This window comes from Lissotriton vulgaris, chromosome 9 (genome assembly GCF_964263255.1).
Source record: "Lissotriton vulgaris chromosome 9, aLisVul1.2, whole genome shotgun sequence".
In the NCBI taxonomy this organism is placed as follows: Eukaryota; Metazoa; Chordata; class Amphibia; order Caudata; family Salamandridae; genus Lissotriton; species Lissotriton vulgaris.
The window spans coordinates 565,534,593-565,554,253 of NC_141697.1; the positions used below are offsets into that span (position 1 = coordinate 565,534,593).

Genomic DNA, 19,661 nt, shown 5'->3' on the forward strand with positions numbered 1-19,661 from the left:
CCAGGAACCCCCCAAACATGCCCCCGAAAACACTAAAGTGAGCGAAATGCCTGAAAATTGAAAAACGTTTTCACCTCCGATTTACTCCAAATCACTTTTATCCGGTATTAGACCTTCCCAGCAATGCTCCCAGACCCGTCAACCCAGGGGAAAACAAGTAGAAGACCCCCAAACAGCCAAAAAGCAAAAATACAAAAATGGGCACTTAGAATTATTTTGGCCTCATTCCAAAATCACTCCATGCGAGCTCTGCAGCTAGGCCCTAACTCCCCTTTGCCACCCTGGATTTGCTTCAAACCTCTTGCAACCAAAAGTATCCTTACCCAGCATTGCTCAAAGACCCCAAAACCCACCCACACAACACCAGGAACGCCCCCAAACAGCACCCCAAACACAGGCAAGTGAGCAAAAGCGCAAAAATAATGTCACCATGATTTGGTCCAAAACACTTGATTCTGGTATTAGACCTTCCGAGCTATGCCCCCAGACCCCTGCAGCCACCCGCAAAAAAGCAGAACACCCCCAAGCAGGCAAAAAGCAAAAATGGGCCTACTACCTTCCATTCAGTCCAAATACGCTGTGCAGCTAGGCCCTAACTACCCTTTTCCACCATGGATTTCCTGAAAAATAAATGCAATCAACATTAGACTGTGCCAGCAGTGCTCCCAGACCCCAAAACCCACCCACAAAAACCTGGAAGCCCCCAAACAACACCCCAAACACAGGCAAGTGAGCAAAAACGCAAATAAAATTTCACCTCAGATTTGGTCCAAAACACTTGATTCCGATATTAGACATTCCGAGCTATGCCCTCAGACCCCTGCAGCCACCCACCCAAAAGCAGAACACCCCCAAACAGGCAAAAAGCAAAAATGGGCCTACCTTCAATTCAGTCCAAATACGCTCTGCAGCTAGGCCCTAACTCCCCTTTTTCACCATGGATTGCATGAAAAACAAATGCAATCAACATTAGACTGTGCCAGCGGTGTTCCCAGACCCCAAAACCCACCCACAGAAACCTAGAAGCCCCCCAAAAAGCCCCCCAAAAACATGCAATACTGGTATATTCAAAACATGGCAAATTGCGCTGTTTACAAAACATTGCTGTTTTCAGCACTTCCACTACTTCGATCCTCTTGAAACTCACATGGACAGTCACTTGTTCTAGCGATTCACAAGAATCTCAGCAAGGCAGTACAAAATCGAACCACTGCGCTCTTTGAAGAAGAACAAGAAGGAAGGTCTATGACTAGTTTTCACTCAGTTTTCACCCAAACACACGCACCCGCAAAACACCCAAAAAGGCAAAAATTCTGCCAATTCTGGACCAAAGAACACCAAACCCCCCTAAAGCATTGCCAACATCATTATGAGCGAGACAATGTTAGAAATGGGATCCCTGGCCGGCCAGGGCTTGCGCCAAAGTCAGTCAGAGACCACCACTTCCACGTCAGGGCAAGGGAGTTACGCGCCAAGATAACCCCTGCTCACCCCCTTGGTAACGTAGCACGAGCAGTAAGGCTAAACTCGGAGGCAATGTGAGTTAAGTGTTTGCGCATGCACCCCGAGCAACAACACCCAAGGCCCACCACAAAGGAAACTCCACACGAGGTTATGTATAAAAATAGCCTTTGTATTACACCAAAACACATTAGATAAAAACACACACTTCACAATGTGCCAACAGGCACGGGCAGAATTCACAGAGGATATGTACAAGACAGGGCCACCTGTACCACTGTCAGGAATCAGCACTTTTATAACTAGAAATACTGCCCTTCTGACTAAAAAAGATGGAAGCTGTAGGTCGTGTTGGTGTTGAAGTTAACGCTGGTGGTACCAGTGCCACGCTGCCCATATCCCGCTCAGCAGCCATCCGGGCTAGGGTTAAAATGTCTGTCTGCTGCATGACTGGTGGGGCTGGAGTGATGACTGTGATGACTGGGTCATCGTCAGACTGATGTTCATCAGCAGCAGAACATACCACTTCTTGTTCGTCGTCATCACCCATAAGTGGAAGCTTAGCGGGAGCCTTCCTTTTAGGCTTAGCTGCCTTTGTCGGCTCATCATGGGGTGACTGACTCTCAGACTGCCTTGGTGGGTTCCATTCAACATCAGCATCATCAGAAGAAAGGGGGCTTGAAGAAGAACTTCTAGTATCCCTCCTTGACCTTTTTCTTGATGGGGATCTGGAAAACAATGGATAATCATCATCAGGAGGAGTGGCTTTGTCGGATACCTCCTCTTGAATAGCAATTTCCTGATGTGCCCCTACTTCTGGAGGAACAAGCGTTGTAGGCAGTTTTGCCGCTCCATGAACCTCTAGTCGCACCTTTCCATGCACCTGTCCATGCGCCTCTCCTTGCGGCTCTCCTTGCGGCTGTACTTGCGCCTCTCCTTGCGGCTGTACTTGCGCCTCTCCTTGCCCATGTACTTGCGCTTGTACTACTTGCACCTGTGTTTGTGGCTGTGGTTGTTGAACACTCGTCAGCTGAGATACACACGGCTTTGGTTGGATGGTACTTTCTTGTGATGAGCCAAGATCACTGTTCGATGGTGATGGTGATTCAACAACCAAAGTGGCTGCCGCAGCAGCACTCATGGTGGTCTTGGACCAAACTTGGCGAAGTGGCACTGAGCCCAATGAAGCGGAGGTGCTGCTTCCAGCTTGGTCCCCGGCGGACACCGCTGCTGCTGCAGGCGTCGTTTTTTTTTCCCAAAAAAGGTGTCGGTGGGCACACCAGTCTCCTTGGTAGGTGGTGCCACTTGCTTCTTCCGCTCCTTCTTACTGGCAGTGGCAGTGGCGACTTTTTTTGCTGAGGCGCTATGGCCAACGTTCTTTGGGGCCATCTTCTTGAGATGTCAGAACAGCAGGCCGCAGTTGCACGAGTTGCAGAGTTGTCTTGTCTGTGGCCACACGTGACGTTGTGCTGCACACACCGCTGCAGGACTTCCTCCTGGCACTGGTGGTTCTTTTGTGCACCTAAAAGCAATGGAAGCCAGAGGAATATCAGTTATACACCCCAGAAAGTCGAAAAACACTCAAAAATCACCACAATCCGATGCCATCCATGCCCTCAATGATGTTTAAATTCAAGACACCCCAGAGAAAGACTAGGCCCATGCACCACTGAGTAGCCCTTGGGCATAATGGTTGAAATCAAGGCAAAGTGGGTGCAGGCCTGAGCACACTGCCTGCCTTCAAAATGGACCCTTGATCCCCACCACATGGCCAGGCCCTGCATGTACCAGGCCTCAAGATGGCCCCCACCCACATGGCCAGGCCCCAACACCACCCCCAAAAATAGAAAAACACTCAAAAATCACCACAATCCCATGCCATCCATGCCCTCAATGATGTTTAAATTCAAGACACCCCAGAGAAAGACTAGGCCCATGCACCACTGAGTAGCCCTTGGGCATAATGGTTGAAAGCAAGGCAAAGTGGGTGCAGGCCTGAGCACACTGCCTGCCTTCCAAATGGCCCCTTGACCCCCACCACATGGCCAGGCCCTGCCTGTACCAGGCCTCAAGATGGCCCCCACCCACATGGCCAGGCCCGAACACCACCCCCAAAAATCGAAAAACACTCAAAAATCACCACAATCCCATGCCATCCATGCCCTCAATGATGTTTAAATTCAAGATACCCCAGTGAAAGACTTGGCCCATGCACCACTGAGTAGCCCTTGGGCATAATGGTTGAAAGCAAGGCAAAGTGGGTGCAGGCCTGAGCACACTGCCTGCCTTCCAAATGGCCCCTTGACCCCCACCACATGGCCAGGCCCTGCCTGTACCAGGCCTCAAGATGGCCCCCACCCACATGGCCAGGCCCGAACACCACCCCCAAAAATAGAAAAACACTCAAAAATCACCACAATCCCATGCCATCCATGCCCTCAATGATGTTTAAATTCAAGACACCCCAGTGAAAGACTTGGCCCATGCACCACTGAGTAGCCCTTGGGCATAATGGTTGAAAGCAAGGCAAAGTGGGTGCAGGCCTGAGCACACTGCCTGCCTTCCAAATGGCCCCTTGACCCCCACCACATGGCCAGGCCCTGCCTGTACCAGGCCTCAAGATGGCCCCCACCCACATGGCCAGGCCCCAAACCACCCCCAAAAATCAAAAAACACTCAAAAATCACCACAATCCCATGCCATCCATGCCCTCAATGATGTTTAAATTCAAGACACCCCAGAGAAAGACTAGGCCCATGCACCACTGAGTAGCCCTTGGGCATAATGGTTGAAAGCAAGGTAAAGTGGTTGCAGGCCTGAGCACACTGCCTGCCTTCAAAATGGCCCCTTGACCCCAACCACATGGCCAGGCCCTGCCTGTACCAGGCCTCAAGATGGCCCCCACCCACATGACCAGGCCCCAACAGCACCCCCAAAAATCGAAAAACACTCACAAATCACCACAATCCCATGACATCCATGCCCTCAATGATGTTTAAATTCAAGACACCCCAGAGAAAGACTAGGCCCATGCAGCACTGAGTATCCCTTGGGCATAATGGTTGAAAGCAAGGCAAAGTGGGTGCGGGCCTGAGCACACTGCCTGCCTTCAAAATGGCCTCTTGACCCCCACCACATGGCCAGGCCCTGCCTGTACCAAGCCTCAAGATGGCCCCCACTCACATGGCCAGGCCCCAACAACACCCCCAAAAATCGAAAAACACTCAAAAATCACCACAATCCCATGCCATCCATGCCCTCAATGATGTTTAAATTCAAAACACCCCAGAGAAAGACTAGGCCCATGCACCACTGAGTAGCCCTTGGGCAGAATGGTTGAAAGCAAGGCAAAGTGGGTGAGGGCCTGAGCACACTGCCTGCCTTCAAAATGGCCCCTTGACCCCCACCACATGGCCAGGCCCTGCCTGTACCAGGCCTCAAGATGGCCCCCACCCACATGGCCAGGCCCCAACACCACCCTCAAAAATCGAAAAACACTCAATAATCACCACAATCCCATGCCATCCATGCCCTCAATGATGTTTAAATTCAAGACACCCCAGAGAAAGACTAGGCCCATGCACCACTGAGTAGCCCTGGTCCTACTGGCTAGTGAGGATTTACAGGCACCCCAAAATTAAAACAAAAAACAACATATAACAGTGAGCTAAAATTCCATGACATAAATAAGAATTATGTTTAAAACAAATAACAGAAACAGTTGTATCATGCACCCATGGCTAACACTGGGCCTACTGGATACTGTGGCTAGCTACCCACCACAATATATATTTTCTTAAAGTTGTGAAAAAAGTTTTAAAACTGGAGTTGCCTCAACTGCAATGCCCCAAACAAACAACAGCAACTTACTTGTAAAATCTCAAGTCCAAAAGTGATCCAAACTCCAAAGTCCAAAAAGTCCTCAAATACAAATATCCAGCAGCAGCCACAAAGAGTAATCCTTCCAGCTGCAGATCCAAATGAAAAGTGACCAGGACATGGACAAAGCACTGGGAGGAGCCTGCTGGACAGGAACAGGAAGTTGGAGACTCTGGGGCACTTCCTTCCTCCCACCCCCCCCAAAAATGGACTCCTGCACAAAAAGTGCAGTCAAATGTCAATCTCAGGGGTTATTCTGATCAAAATCATCATTTTCACAAGGTTTATGCTTCCTGCGGTGGATTTCTTGTGCAGAATTGCAATTTTTGCAATTTCGGGAACGCGATCTGTTCAAACCTCCCGCTGGATGTCAGCTGCGCGCCGTCGTGGGTCTTTATGACGTACTCGCGTTGTCAAACTCTCGCCGTGCAAGATGGCAAGCCGCGATGACGTAATTGCGTTCGAAAAACTCTCGCGCGATCAAGCAGCAAGAAAGAAAATGGCGCAGCACACGCAAAACAGGGAGAAAAACAACATGGCAGGCTCAGAGTGAACGCCACGCGCGCGATATTGTATTTTTCAAGCGCGACCAAGCAAAATAATTTGCAGCTTGCGAATTTGTGGATTATTGGGTAAATTCGCGCGATTCACGAATCGCGAAATCGTCAATAATCCGTAAATTCGCCCGTGAAACGGATTTTACGCCCACGCTTACTAAAGATCTCCTTTCCTACATCACCAGTTTTAATAGATTGATTGCAGAGACACACTGGCCAGACGATAAGAGGACGTCTTTGTTCTATCGAGGACTCTGTGACGAGTTAAAAGATCTCTTGTCTCAAATTGTGAATCCTCCTGAAGATTGTCCCTCTTTTATTGAATTAAAAGCCTGAATCACAGGTTGCAAGAAAGAAGAGGTGAAAAAGCCAGACTCATTTCCCCTAGATATCTAATGCTACGTCCTGAGAAGAAAGAAAGTAAGGATAACTCTGAACCCATGCATATAGGTGGGTTAAGAGGTCCTCTATCTTCAGAAGAAAATGACAAAAATTGAAAGATTAATCTTTGCCTATACTGTGGGAAAGGAGGCCATTATGCAAAAGATTGTCCTGTTCGTCCTCGTATCCCTTCCAAAAACGTTGCCACGTAGCCTGGGCAACTCTCTCTTGCAGGAAAACTAGAGGGCTTGAAGAAAGCGGAGGTCGATTCTTCAAGCACAATGGTTAAGCAGATCTCAAAGTCCAAGAACACTACACCTAGATTAGTAAAGCATTTTACCTTGTGTATTACCTTGATAACATCAGCTCAGAGTAGACATAATATGTCTATTTTATTAGATTCTAGGGCAACAGGTAATTTCCTAGACATTCAGCTAGTTAAACGGATTGGAATTCTTTTCCTACCCAAAGCCCATCCGGAACCATTGAGAGAAGTGGACGACACTGAGTTATCCTCAGGGTTAATAGCTTATCAGACTCCGCCACTGATTCTTGTATGCAGTATTTGACATTCTGAAAGTCTGACCTTTGATCTTATTGACGCTCCTAACTTTGGAGCTATCTTGGAGGTCCCTTGGCTACAAATACATAATCCTCTAATTGACTGGGTAGCTCGGACAGTAGGCTTAAAATCACCTTATTGCATGCTCCATTGTTATCAGGAAGCCAGTGAAGGAATCAGCCCATTATGTTGTACCGTACAAACTGTAGCCGTAGCTTCTTGCGTTCCTGATATTTATGCAGAATTTCAATCCGACTTCAATGAAGCAGAAGTCACTAAGCTGCCTTCCCATATCAGGTATGATTGGCGTATAGACTTGGTACCTGGGGCGGAATTACCTAGCAGTCGAATATATGCACTCACCTCCTCTGAAACCGAATATCTAAAAACCTATTTAGATGAAATGTTACAGAAAGGATTCATAAGACACTACCTCACCTGTATCCTCGCCTCTGTTTTTTATACCTAAACGAGAAGGAGGTCTGAGAACGTGCTTGGATTACCGTGCATTAAATAAAATCACCATAAAGAACACATATCCCCTTCCTCTTATTTCTGTCTTGTTAGACCAAGTCAGAGGAGCCATATTTTTTTCTAAAATAGATCTCAGAGGAGCATGCCATCTCATTAGAGTTAAAGAAGGGGATGAATGAAAACAGCTTTCTGTACAAAATTCGGGTTATACGTAAGCATGAGCGAATTTTGCGGATCTCGCGTTCGCGAATTTTGCGGATTTGCGGATTCGCAATCCGCAAAATCCGCGAATTCCCGCGAATTTGCGGATTTTTTTTTTTTTGTGTTCGCCCGTGTTTCTGCCAGTTCGCGAGGGTTTTGTACACTTTCGCAAATTGCGAACTTACCTGTCGGGTCGCAAGTTTCGCGAACTTGTTGTTTCTACGTGTCCAGCCTGTTTGGGACACTCTTCTTCATCACTGCCACTCTCTGTCACCACTGCCACTCTCTGACTACTCATGCCACCCTCTGGCCCACCCATGCCACCCTCTGTTTCATCACCACACCCTCTGGTTGTCCAGTGTACATTATTTTCGGCAAAGCAAATCACACCTTCCCTGCCTCAAGTGACCTGAATTAATTTGGGGCTGATTAATGTGTCACAGAATATTTTTTTAGCTGGCACCTGCTTCCTTAGTGCGCCCTGATTAGTGATCTTTTGCACTTGCTAAGTGCTTTCATTGTTGCAAAATTAGTTACAACACCTGCCCTGCCCCAACTGACAATAATGAATTAGGGGCTGATTAATGGATTTTAACTTCCAGCCTGGCTCCTGCTTGTCTCCCTTAGCTGTAATTCAGGACCTTTGTGGCATATGTGTAACTATTCTGAGGTTCAGAGCAGGGTCACATAATAGTTTCAACTGGCAACTGAACTCTGGAGGGGCCCCTCAGGAAGCACTACAGGAAATGGCTACTAATGATGAGCCTGAACTTTTGAACCTGGTAAGTAGTTACTTTCAGTTTTGCTAAGATCGTATTTCTGCAATTTTGCACTTATTCGCGGGGCGCGAACTCACGCGAACTCACGCGAACAGTGCGAGCAGTGCGAGCAAAATCCGCTGCTCGCGGATTTGCGGATTTTGCGGGAGATTCGCAAATCTCGCGGATTGCGGATTTCCCGAAAATCCGCAAAATCCGCGAGCGGAACGGATTTTCCGCCCATGCCTAGTTATACGTAAGCATGGGCGAATTTTGCGAATTTGCGGATTTGCGAATTCGCGATCCGCAAAATTCGTGAATTTGTGCGAATTTGCGGAATTTAGTTTTTTGCGTGTTCGCGGGGTTTTTGCGTGTTCGCAGGGTTTTTTGTGTGTTCGCGGGGCTTTTTGCGTCTTCGCGAGCCGCTTGCATAGCGAAGTTACCCATGCAGTCGTTTATGGGAGAGGGCGAGAGAGATAGATAGATAGATAGATAGATAGATAGATAGATAGATAGATAGATAGATAGATAGATAGATAGATAGAGAGAGGAAGAGAGGGAAAGAGAGAGGGAGAGAGAGAACGAGAGAAAGAAAGAGAGGCCAGATCTCTGAAGGGCCAGATTCCTGAGTTGCCCCTACAGAACATACAGCTTTTTATTTTTAGCAAAATGCATATGAAAATTGTGCTGTAAAGGTCTCTTTTAGTTTAACCCCTCCTGACAACTCAAAATGGGTGTATTTGCCATCCTCTCCCTTCTTCCTGTTTTTTATATCTGTAAGTGCTTCCTGATGAGGTTTAATTCCTTGGACAGGTGCCTCGTTGCCTACTTGTAACTATTCTCTGACCCTGCTTCAAGGGTCAGAGCAGGGTCATAGAATAGTTGCAAGTAGGCAACGAGGCGCCAGGAAGCAATTAGCAGCAGGTGTCCAAGTTGAAGTTAATTTGTTTGTAACCCTTTTGTAAAAGGTTACAAAGAAATTAGGTTAAACTTTTACACCTGCTGCTGTAACCCTTGCTTTGCTGAAAATTCGTCCCCGCTGATTCGCGGATTTTACCGCGATTCGCGAGATTCGCGGATTGCGTAATCGCGGAAAATCCACAAATTCGCCCGCGAAACGGATTTTACGCCCACCCTTAGCGCTGACACCACATATCTCCTCCTTTTACACAATAGAAAAGTTATAGTTCACAGTCTAATGTCCCATCACTCAAAGTCTCTAAGGTGTGCAGGTCTGACAATCACTCTCCCCCCACGCGTGTGCCTTACCGGAATGGAGGCTTTGTGGACACCCTTAGTCGCTGGGCTTTCCACATTTTCTCTCCCTTGAGCATGTTCATTCTTCCTAGGCGTCGCTTCTTCGTTAGCTGATGACTCCCTCACACTCGGCTCATTTAGCTCTCCACTTTCCATGCACGCACCTTCTCCTCCATGGCTTTCGCCGCCTGACGCTCCTTCTTCTGCTTCACCTTCTTGTCTCAGGACAGGAGTGCTATTTCCTTTCTACTCCGGCCACTGCACGATTTTATTTATCTTCGCCATGCGATCCTGGGACCACACTTTGCCATCGCTAAGAAGTGCTGCTCTGCTGTACACCTCTTCCACTTGTAGGGGTGGGCTGTACTTGCTCTCTCCCTTCTTTCTCAGTACTGCCTGCTTGACTCCCACCCACTCTCCCTTCTCCAGAACCGAATCCTTCACCTTTCTTCTCTGGTTGTAGTGTTCCGTGTACACTTTCTGGGCCTTCTTCAAATTGTGTTGGACCACGGCAGGCGACCATTTACTGGTGATGGTCTTTTCTCTCCATACCACATTGTCTTTCATGAACGGATGCCTGCCCCTTAGGATCTGGAAGGGATTATACCCTGTTGCGGTGGGGGTGATTCTGTACGCCCACATCATCCTCTGAATCTCTGCTTCCCAGTCCTTGCCCTGCATGATGGCTGCTTGAATGGACCCCATGAGGACTCGGTTAAATCTCTCCACCTGTCCGTTGCTTGGTGGATGGTACACTGAGGTGTGTTTGGATTTGATCCCGTTCCTCTCGGTGTATCGGTGACACTTATCGGATGTAAATTGCGGGCCATTGTCTGTCAATATTGTCCTCGGTATGCCTTCCTGGAGTTCTGGACTTTTTGGTTCCGTCCAGAGGTGTCAGGGAACAACACCCGAAGACCCCGGAGTTCCACCTGTCTTGGTGCACAAATAAACAGAAACACGGGCTTCTCGATGGTGGCGTCAAAGACCAAAGGTTTATTACTGCAGGGACACAGAAGTCACAGAAACTACGCATGGGCAGTGTCTAGGAGCCTGTTCGATTTGTACAAAGAGGGTTGCTCCTTATATACTAAAAATTGGGCTTCAGGCAAATTCTTCACATGTTAGTACATTCCCAAACCTTTGTGTCCTAAACAATAAATATTTGGCGTTGCACAGGAATCGTCGACAATATCTGATGTCAAAACATTACGAACGAGGGGTTCCCACTTTTCTATCATAATCTCATGTCAACTTCTCATTCAAGACCCGGACCGCCTCATTGTAAATTTCGTTACCTCCCCCTAATAAAGGCCCAGAAGGAAAGGAGCAGAGCCAGGTGCAGAAGATAGAAAAGCAGGATAAGGGATGTTTGTGGGTTGTAAATGGGCAAGGCTACCGGCTTCGGACGCCTAATCGTGATCAGGCCAACGACCACAAGAACCAGTATAGCAGGACTGGCCTCGGGCAGAGGAGGCAGCCTTTGTCGAGTCATGCAGCTACAGCGTGTTCTGGTCTAAGGTGCACGTGTCACTAGAGAGGTGAATCTCCGGCTAAGGCTACGTGTCCTTAATCAAAATGAAGTGATCAAAGGTTATTGCGTATGTGAGGGCAAGAAACACAAAATGGCTGCCATGATCTAAGATGGATGCCATGGGTAGATCAGAAATGTGTTTGTTACAGGAGTACTCTTGCTCGTAGCGTAGCGAAAACACCAGGATATGCTAAATGGATCATTTGCGGTTCGCTGATACCAATATTATGTATTTCCGACAATATTGAAAACACGGGTTCAAATCGTCACGGAACCTCAGACCCTCCTTTTGCCCTTACATAGGCAATTACTCAGTCTATGTCAGAGTCTAATTCTATGTTCATCAGGTCAGTGACATGTTGTTGTATCATCATCTTTTCTCGCGCCTTTTCTCCAAACGCAGGTGGTTTCCTAAAACAGGTTGCAGCACAAAGACTACGCAGAGCTGGACCACACTGGATAATCAGGCAGCATGAGAATAGGAATACTAAGATGACACCAATGACCATCAGAACCTTCCATCCCCACGCTGATATCAGAGTCCAAAAGCACTCCATGAAGGACCAGTTTCCCTTGTCTACGTGTATAGAGTCGGAAATCTTGTGTAGCTTAGAGATCGCCTCATAGACTGTTGGAGCATTATTGGGAATAAAGACACAGCAGCTCGATTGGATCATTCTGCATACCCCACCTCGATCTGCAAGTATTACGTCCAGAACCATACGGTTCTGCAACGTCATGAGTCTATCCGCCTGAAGCTCAGCTGTCAAATTGCTAAGGGCACCAGCAGTTTCGGTAATAGTAGATTCAACCACCCGTGTTAGCTGACGTATGTTTCTACTATTGGCCATAGGCCCCCAGAACGGAAGGAAACCTTTGAAGAAGTCTCCAGCTTCCTGACCAGCGGTGTCTTCCTTGCTGAAAACACCTCTTGCTACTCTGATTTTGTGGTAGTCAGAAGAAGCAGTGTATGTTGGAGGCAATAGTCGAGCAATATAACATGAACCTGAAAAGTCAGCAGGCAACCATGTATACGCTCTGTCTTGACAGATGAAGTAGGTACCCCTAGCAGTAAGAAAAGCAGGGGAAGAGTTAGACGGAAACACGTAAGTCTCTACGCACTCACTCCTCCCTAGCTGAGCTCTCGGATTTCTCCCATTACCTTGCAAACAGACCTGACCTCGGTGAGGTACGACCCAGATTGGAGTGGAGCTTTTCCGTTTGCTTTCTCCCAAACTAAGGCGATACTCTGAAGAATTCCAACTCAAATATACTCGTAATTCGTCTCTAGGGTAAGATGGAGTATTATTGACGTCCTTGATCATGTCAATAATTCCCTGGACTAAAGCTTTGTTGGCAGAGTTATATTTAGTGGAACGTGGTGGACGCGGAGGATAGGTTTCAAGGGCATAAGCAAAGATGGTTTGAAAGGCCTGAAATGATCCATTATAGCTAAAAGGCAAAACCAGGTAGGGAATGCCTTTATCCATAGTGTGGGGTATCAAGCCACACACCCATCAGTCTGTAGTGTTAACTACTAGTTGGTGTTGGTGCAAGAGCTGTACAAAAGTGTTATTAATGAATTCTGAGCGTCGAGCTTGCTCATGTTCAGGAAACGAGTGAAAAGAGTGTATGGAAGAAACAGTAGAGGAAGCAGGATCAAGGGGAGGTACTGTAGTGACTGGCACAAAGATTAAATTTATACCAAAAACGATTCCACCCACCAACGTTATCAAAACAATTAAAAATGTAATAGCACATTGCATCAGAAAACATTTACTATGGAGGATTCTGTAAAGTCTGTTTCTGCGAATATAAATCACATTTTCTCGTTGCAGCGCAGGAAGCTCCATCTTCTACAATCCGCTCGCGACCACTGATGATGTGTACGTAGATGAAAATGCCTCTATCAGCCCTGGGAGTTCCCAGAACCAACAGAAAGATCGACCTTGTGTCTGACCCCCGCAGATTCAACTAGGTACACAGCCACGACCCTACGGCTACCCAGACGGCAAGGCAATTTTAAAAACAATAAAAAAATAGCAAACTTCCTGGCTGAAGGCAAAAGTTCAAAATTTCAAATATCACAATAGGCAGTTTCCTGCTTTATTTGTCCATATTACGAGATAGTAAGTTGTATCTTAGTTTTGCAGGAACCGTTTGATCGGAAAATAACGCATCATTAGTAGCTGTTGCAGTGTTCAAGTTCGCAGATGATAGAATTTTTTCTGATGCAGAGGACAAATGTTCAGAGTTCAAAGGAGTAGTTTCAGGAGGAGAGTCAGTTATCAATTCGGCATCGCTGAAAGGGATAAACTTGGGTGTTTGCTCGAATTCAGAGGCACCAATTCCCTTCTTCACCCAGTTGTCGTAAGGAAGTGGCAAAGGTACACGTTTGACATGTGTTGCATGTATCCAGTGCTTGCGTCCAGCCACATGAACGGCAGTTCTTGTTGCAAGCAGCACCTGGAAGGGGCCGACAAACTTGGGCTGAAGGTTCTTTGTCCTCGTAAAATTTCGTACCACAACGTGGTCGCCGGGTTTCAGCTGATGACCTGGACTCTCCGGAGGCTTTGGCAATGCATCGAAAACCTGTTGGTGAATAAGACTCAATTTAGCAGTCAAGTCGTAAAGGTAATCAATCAACATTGGATATTCTAGAGAACAAAACTCCTTTGGCCTCGGTACTCCCCAAACATTCGCAGGACGGCCAAAAACAATTTCGTATGGACTAAGCCCTACCCTAGAATACACAGTCGCTCTCGTCGATAACAAAGCCAAGGGTAGTGCGTCTGGCCAGGATAAACCCGTGGATGCCTGTATTTTGGCTAGTTTTAGTTTGAGGGTGCCATTGTAACCCTCAACCAAACCAGAAGACTGGGGATGGTTGCACTGTGAAACTTCTGTTTAATGCCCAAACCGGCACACACACTCTGCATAACTTTCCCTATAAACTCACTTCCGTTATCTGACCATACAATCCGTGGCATTCCAAACCTAGGGAAATATTCTTTGAGAAGAATTTTGGCAGTAGATAGGGCAGTATTGTCCTTTAGTGGATATGCTTCGATCCATCTGGAGAATGCACAAACTACCACCAGGACGTATTTTAAGTTATTGCACCGATCCATGTGAATGAAGTCTAACTGAATCACTTCAAAGGGGCAAGAGGGTGGAGCGAAATGACCAGCAGGAGTTGGGGTTCCCTTGCCAGGATTATGCATCAGGCATACCATACAATTTTTCACCACTCTCTCTGCACATTTACTAATCCCATCATTCTTCCAGACCGGGGCCAACATTTTACAGATTCCTTTAGAACTTATGTGCGCTACTCCATGTGCCATTGTCACCACTGCAAGCACATACGCATCAGGCAACATCCAACGCTGTTGTTCCGACAAATCAATCCAACATCCACTCGAGTCTAATTTACCCGTACTCTCTTTCCATGCACGTTTTTCCTCCTCAGTTGCCTCTTTCTGAATCTCTTTCACACTTTCCACTGTATCCTCACACATTCCAGACTCGGAAATCCATCTTGCAGATGTTGCAACATACATTCTACTCATCATATTCCTAGCTGTCTGTTTAGCAGTCTCATCAGCAAAAGCATTCCCACGACCAACATCATCCGTGATTGCTTTATGCGCACTGCATTTCACAATCGCAACTTCAGTCGGCAAGGTTAGAGATTCCAACAAGTCGTTAACTAACTGACCATGTTGAATCTTAGTCCCATGGGACGTAATGAAACCTCTTTCTTTCCACAAACGGCCAAAATTATGGGCCACGCCAAACGCGTACTGACTATCTGTGAACACATTCACTCTCTTTCCCTTAGCTAGAACACACGCTCTTGTTAGAGCGATTAACTCTGCAGCTTGGGCAGAATTCTGACTCACTCTTGCGGTCTCCACAATCGTACTCAAAGTCGTTACTGCATAAGCAGCAGTCACATCACCATTCTCCAATTTAAAGCATGACCCATCAACATACAACGTGCCATCTGGATCTGACAATGGGGTGTCTTTTAAATCAATTCGTCCTTTTGTCTCTTCCTCGGTTCTGAAACAGCAATCATGGGGCTCGGAATCACTCGACTCTTGATTAGTCGGCAACAATGTTGCTGGATTCAATACATTGCATCTTTTGATCTGAATATGACTCGCTAGCAGTGTCAGCTCGTAGCCAGATAATCTAGCACTGGTAAGGTGTTGTGTCTTGGTTCTATTCATGAGTGTATCCACAGCATGAGGAACCATAACCACTAGGATGTTGTTCATCACCAAACCAGCAGATTGTCGAATGGAAGCCGCAGCTGCCGCTGTAGCTCTCAAACAACTAGGTAGCGCTCTAGCTACCGGATCTAATGTTGATGAAAAATACGCACAAGGGCGTTGTTTATCACCAAATTTCTGTGTCAGAACACTCAACGCACAACCTTCTCTCTCGTGAACATAGAGCGTGAATGGCTTGCTGTAATCGGGTGTACCCAATACAGGAGCTGAACAAAGTGCATTTCGTAACTCAGAAAAACTCTCCTGACATTCAGCAGACCATGGCACCGGACTCGGAACATTTTTCCCAGTCAAAGCTACCAACGGTTTTGCTAAAAGAGAAAAATTTGGGATCCACTGCCTACAGTACGAGGTAATACCTAAAAAGGCACGCACTTCTCTCTGTGTGCGAGGAACACTCATCTGCGTAATTGCTTTTATTCTTTCTGGGGTCAACTTCCATCCCTCCTTTGACAAGAGATGACCTAGGTAGGTCACTTCTTGGCAGCAATATTGCATTTTCGAAGGTGACACCTTGTGATTCAAATTGGACAAATGATGCAATAACGAAATTGTAGTTGCTTTGCAAGACTCCTTGTCATCGGCAGCCACTAGAAGGTCATCTACATACTGTACTAGAGCAGAACCTGGAGGAAGTACAAAGGAATCTAATTGACTTTTTAATGCCTGACTGTAAATGGATGGGCTCTCACAATAGCCTTGTGGAGCGCGTTTAAATCTGAAGCTTCGACCTCCTAGACAGAAGCCGAAAATATCTCTGCTTTCCTCTGCTATTGGAATGCTGAAAAAGGCATTTTTCAAGTCAATGACTGAAAACCATGTGGCTGTAGCAGGAATCAATGTTAACAGGGCAGTAATATCTGGAACCACAGGAAACTGCGGGACCACAATCTTATTAACTTCTCTGAGATCAATGACAAACCTATATACTGGAGGCTTTGTCGGGTCCGTACGTTTCAAAATCGGTAATACAGGACTGTTACAGACATTTCCTCTAGTTTCTTCAATCACACCTTTCTTAATCAAATCTTGTACAATCAATAAAAGTGCACGTTCACCTTCACTAGATATTTTGTATTGAGGAATTTGTGGAAATTTGACATTTGCTTTCAAAGTGACTACATATGGTGGTATTTTTAAAAGGCCTACATCGTTAGGACCAGTCGCCCAAAGAGTATCAGGGAGTGAACGCAGCTCTGGCGGGAGTGCATCCATAGACAAGTACATCGGAGAGGTGATTCTTTTACCCAACGTAAGCTGTACTCCTTCCGGAGAACAGTACAATGTCGCATATAGTCGTTTTAACAAGTCTAAACCAAGCAGATTTTCATTACAACCTGTCGTCAAAATCAGGGGTGCTTTCAATTGACACGGTCCAACAGAAATAGACAAAGGACCAGATACCGGGTTGTAAACAGGGGCGCCTGAAAAACCTACAGAAACATTTGTTAAGCCGGACAAAGGTGCGCCAGGGAGTTTCGCATGAATGATAGAACTTTTTGCGGCACCAGTATCCAACAGAAACGGTTCGACTACACCTGATGTTGCTACTGCGACATAAGGCCCACTCTGATCCACTGGAACTGATACTACTCCCTCTCTCTGTCCATGGCTGTCCTAGTACCCATTTTGCTGAAATCCCTCATCATTTTCACAATAGTCTTCAACATGATATTGTTGAGATCTATTTTGTTGGGCAGACTGTCCATTTCGTTGATCAAAGTGATTGGAAGGGCGATCATTCGTCTGTGGAGGCATAGCACCTCGCCCTCGACCTCTAGAATTCTGCACAAAACCACCACGACCTCTCTGAGCTGCTGCTGCATTATTTTGCGCTAGGACTGGACACTCATTTTTATAATGACCCTCTTTCTTACAATACGCACACTGATTCCACTGGTATTGTGGCCTAGGTGAACTATAATCTGTCCTTTGATACGATCCTTGCTGTGTATTAGTCTGAGTCATGCGAGGCGGATACGCCTGTTGCAAGACAACTTTAGTCTTTAAATCTTTCGTTTTCTTATCTGATTTCTCTTTCTCCTCTTTATCCCTATTTTCATAATACTGCGCAGTTGCAAGTATTTGCGCAGTTGTGGAAACAGCCCACGCACTCTCGGAATCTTTTAATTTATTGCATAGCTCAGGTAACAAATTATGTACGAATTTATCGACGAACAGTCTCTGTCCTCCTTCTGTGCTCATATCCTGACCACTATGATCTACAAATGTCTCTTCGAACCTCGTGAAAAAGTCGGAGACACTTTCGTCTTTCTTTTGCCTGCATGCTGACAACTTGTCCCAATTAACACGCAATGCGGGCATCAGAGTCTTCATTAAGTCTATTATCCTACCTGGAAGATTAGCAATTAGAGGTTCGGGTTTGGAACCACCTATTTGCTGACCATCCGCTGCAATGATAGCTGCCCAATCACCACCTAGGGCAACTGGATGATTCTCTTTACGAATTTTAGCCCAAATTGGTTGCGGAACTACATTGCCAAATAACATGTCAATGTCCGCCAGATTCATTACACAAGCCTCAACTGTTTGCGCTAATTCCTTATAGTATCTAGCAGGATTCTTACGCGGGTCTGGCAAGGCCTGTTTCACTGCTAACACTTCGGCTCGCTTCCACGGAATGTGTATCCACACTCTTTGGAATTGCGCCGGAGCGGCTGCAATACCATTAATGGCATCAGCTTGCACAGCTTCGCGCCAAATTGGAGGAACCTCCCTCATTGGATATTGGCGATTCTGCTTCGTACTACTTTTCTCTAAGTCTCTCGGTGAACGAAGTGATGGATCATTCCTATAACTTAGAATCAGTTCCATCGCTTCTTTTATATTTTGACCTACTATCATTCCTGCAGCAAACTCTTTCTGAACCTTAATTAAGTCTTCTAAATTTAATTCAGAGTCATCTTCTTCTAGTTCCTCACGTAAAAGAGAGCACATCTCGTCAAAGACATATCGTTGCGTTGGTTCATTCCACTGCATAAATGTGTCTAGTACATCTCTCGTACTATATCTCCTACTTTTCGAAATCCATCTGAGAGCCGTGGAATCTAATATTCCCCGTTCCTCAGTACTTGGGAGCTGACTACGTCTTTGTACAGAGTCAGAAGTAGGAGTCTTAATTAAAGTTTTATAGAAAGGAGACAGAATGTTAGAGACAGAATCAGTGATTCTTCGACGGACAGAAAGCGGAGTCAACATACTGGCAGATGCAGAGAACACAGTAGCAGTTGGAACAGATAGCGGGACGGTAGGAGTATCGAGGAAGATAGCTTGTGGAACAGTAGGCGTAAGCGATACAGGTATAGGTAGAGAAGTCGGCAACCCAGGAAGAGGAGGTGCCGTAGGAACATTCACATTGACCACAGGAGGTACAGGAGCTTGATTCTGAGGGGCAGGAGCAGGAATACCAGGTTGTCCAGCAACCGGCAATTGAACATTTGGTACAGGTGGAGCCGTAGCACCTTGTGCATACGGTGGAGGTGACTGTAACAAGTAAGACAACAGAGGATCGTTTTCGGGATCTTCTACTATCTTAGTCGTACTCGATGGCAAGGCAGGATAGCATTAATCTATCGCTAAGTTACGCTCTCTAGTGGCTATCTCCATTGCCTTCTCAGACTCGTTATCTTGCAGCTGCTTAGCCGCTTGTTCTAAAGTTAACTTTTGCTCTTTCTGTTCTTTCTTCAACCTTTTAATCTCTCTCTGTTTAGATTCTTTTCGCCAATAACGGAAAGAATCAAACATTGCCGGCCGGGCTTTCTTCTTAAACAGTTTCACTTCTAAATTGTCAAGGATTTCGGGTTCAAAACTACCATGCAGTGGCCAACTAAGGACACCGTCCTTTTCAGTGTATCGGACCCACACCTCATTATAAGATATAGGACCCACACCATGCTTACAGTAAAGATCATATAAAGGAGTCCCAATCGGAGGAACCAGACATGAGTCCTCCAATCGTGAATCACTGTTGCAACCAAAACACGACAACATACAATTTCTCCGACTTACCATTTTGTAATCCGGAACACAGAACAAACAACACAAACAAGAATGTGCACTCGAACCAAGAACTTAGGCCTACCAAAAGAGAACAAATGTATCGATACCCAAACTAAACCAAATAGATTATCGTAACCAGAACAACAACCAGTGATAATCTTACGAAACAAAACCAAACCAAGAACCAAAAAGGATTTTAACAACCCTCACGAAATAACCAGCTAGCAACCACTAAATACTTAACTGAGGCACTGAAGACGTCACCAAGGAGAAACC

At 46.3% G+C, this 19,661-nt stretch overlaps 1 protein-coding gene across 1 annotated transcript in view; it reads right to left on the bottom strand.

Annotated features, from left to right (window-relative positions):
• The window catches only part of LOC147691811 (uncharacterized), a 162,306-nt gene extending 152,071 nt beyond the window's left edge, over window positions 1-10,235 (bottom strand). The window contains exon 1 of the mRNA XM_086939480.1: window positions 9,942-10,235. Within this exon, the coding sequence (XP_086795606.1) occupies window positions 9,942-10,235 (294 nt within the window). The remainder of the gene's footprint in view (window positions 1-9,941) is intronic.
• Window positions 10,236-19,661: the final 9,426 nt, after the last annotated feature.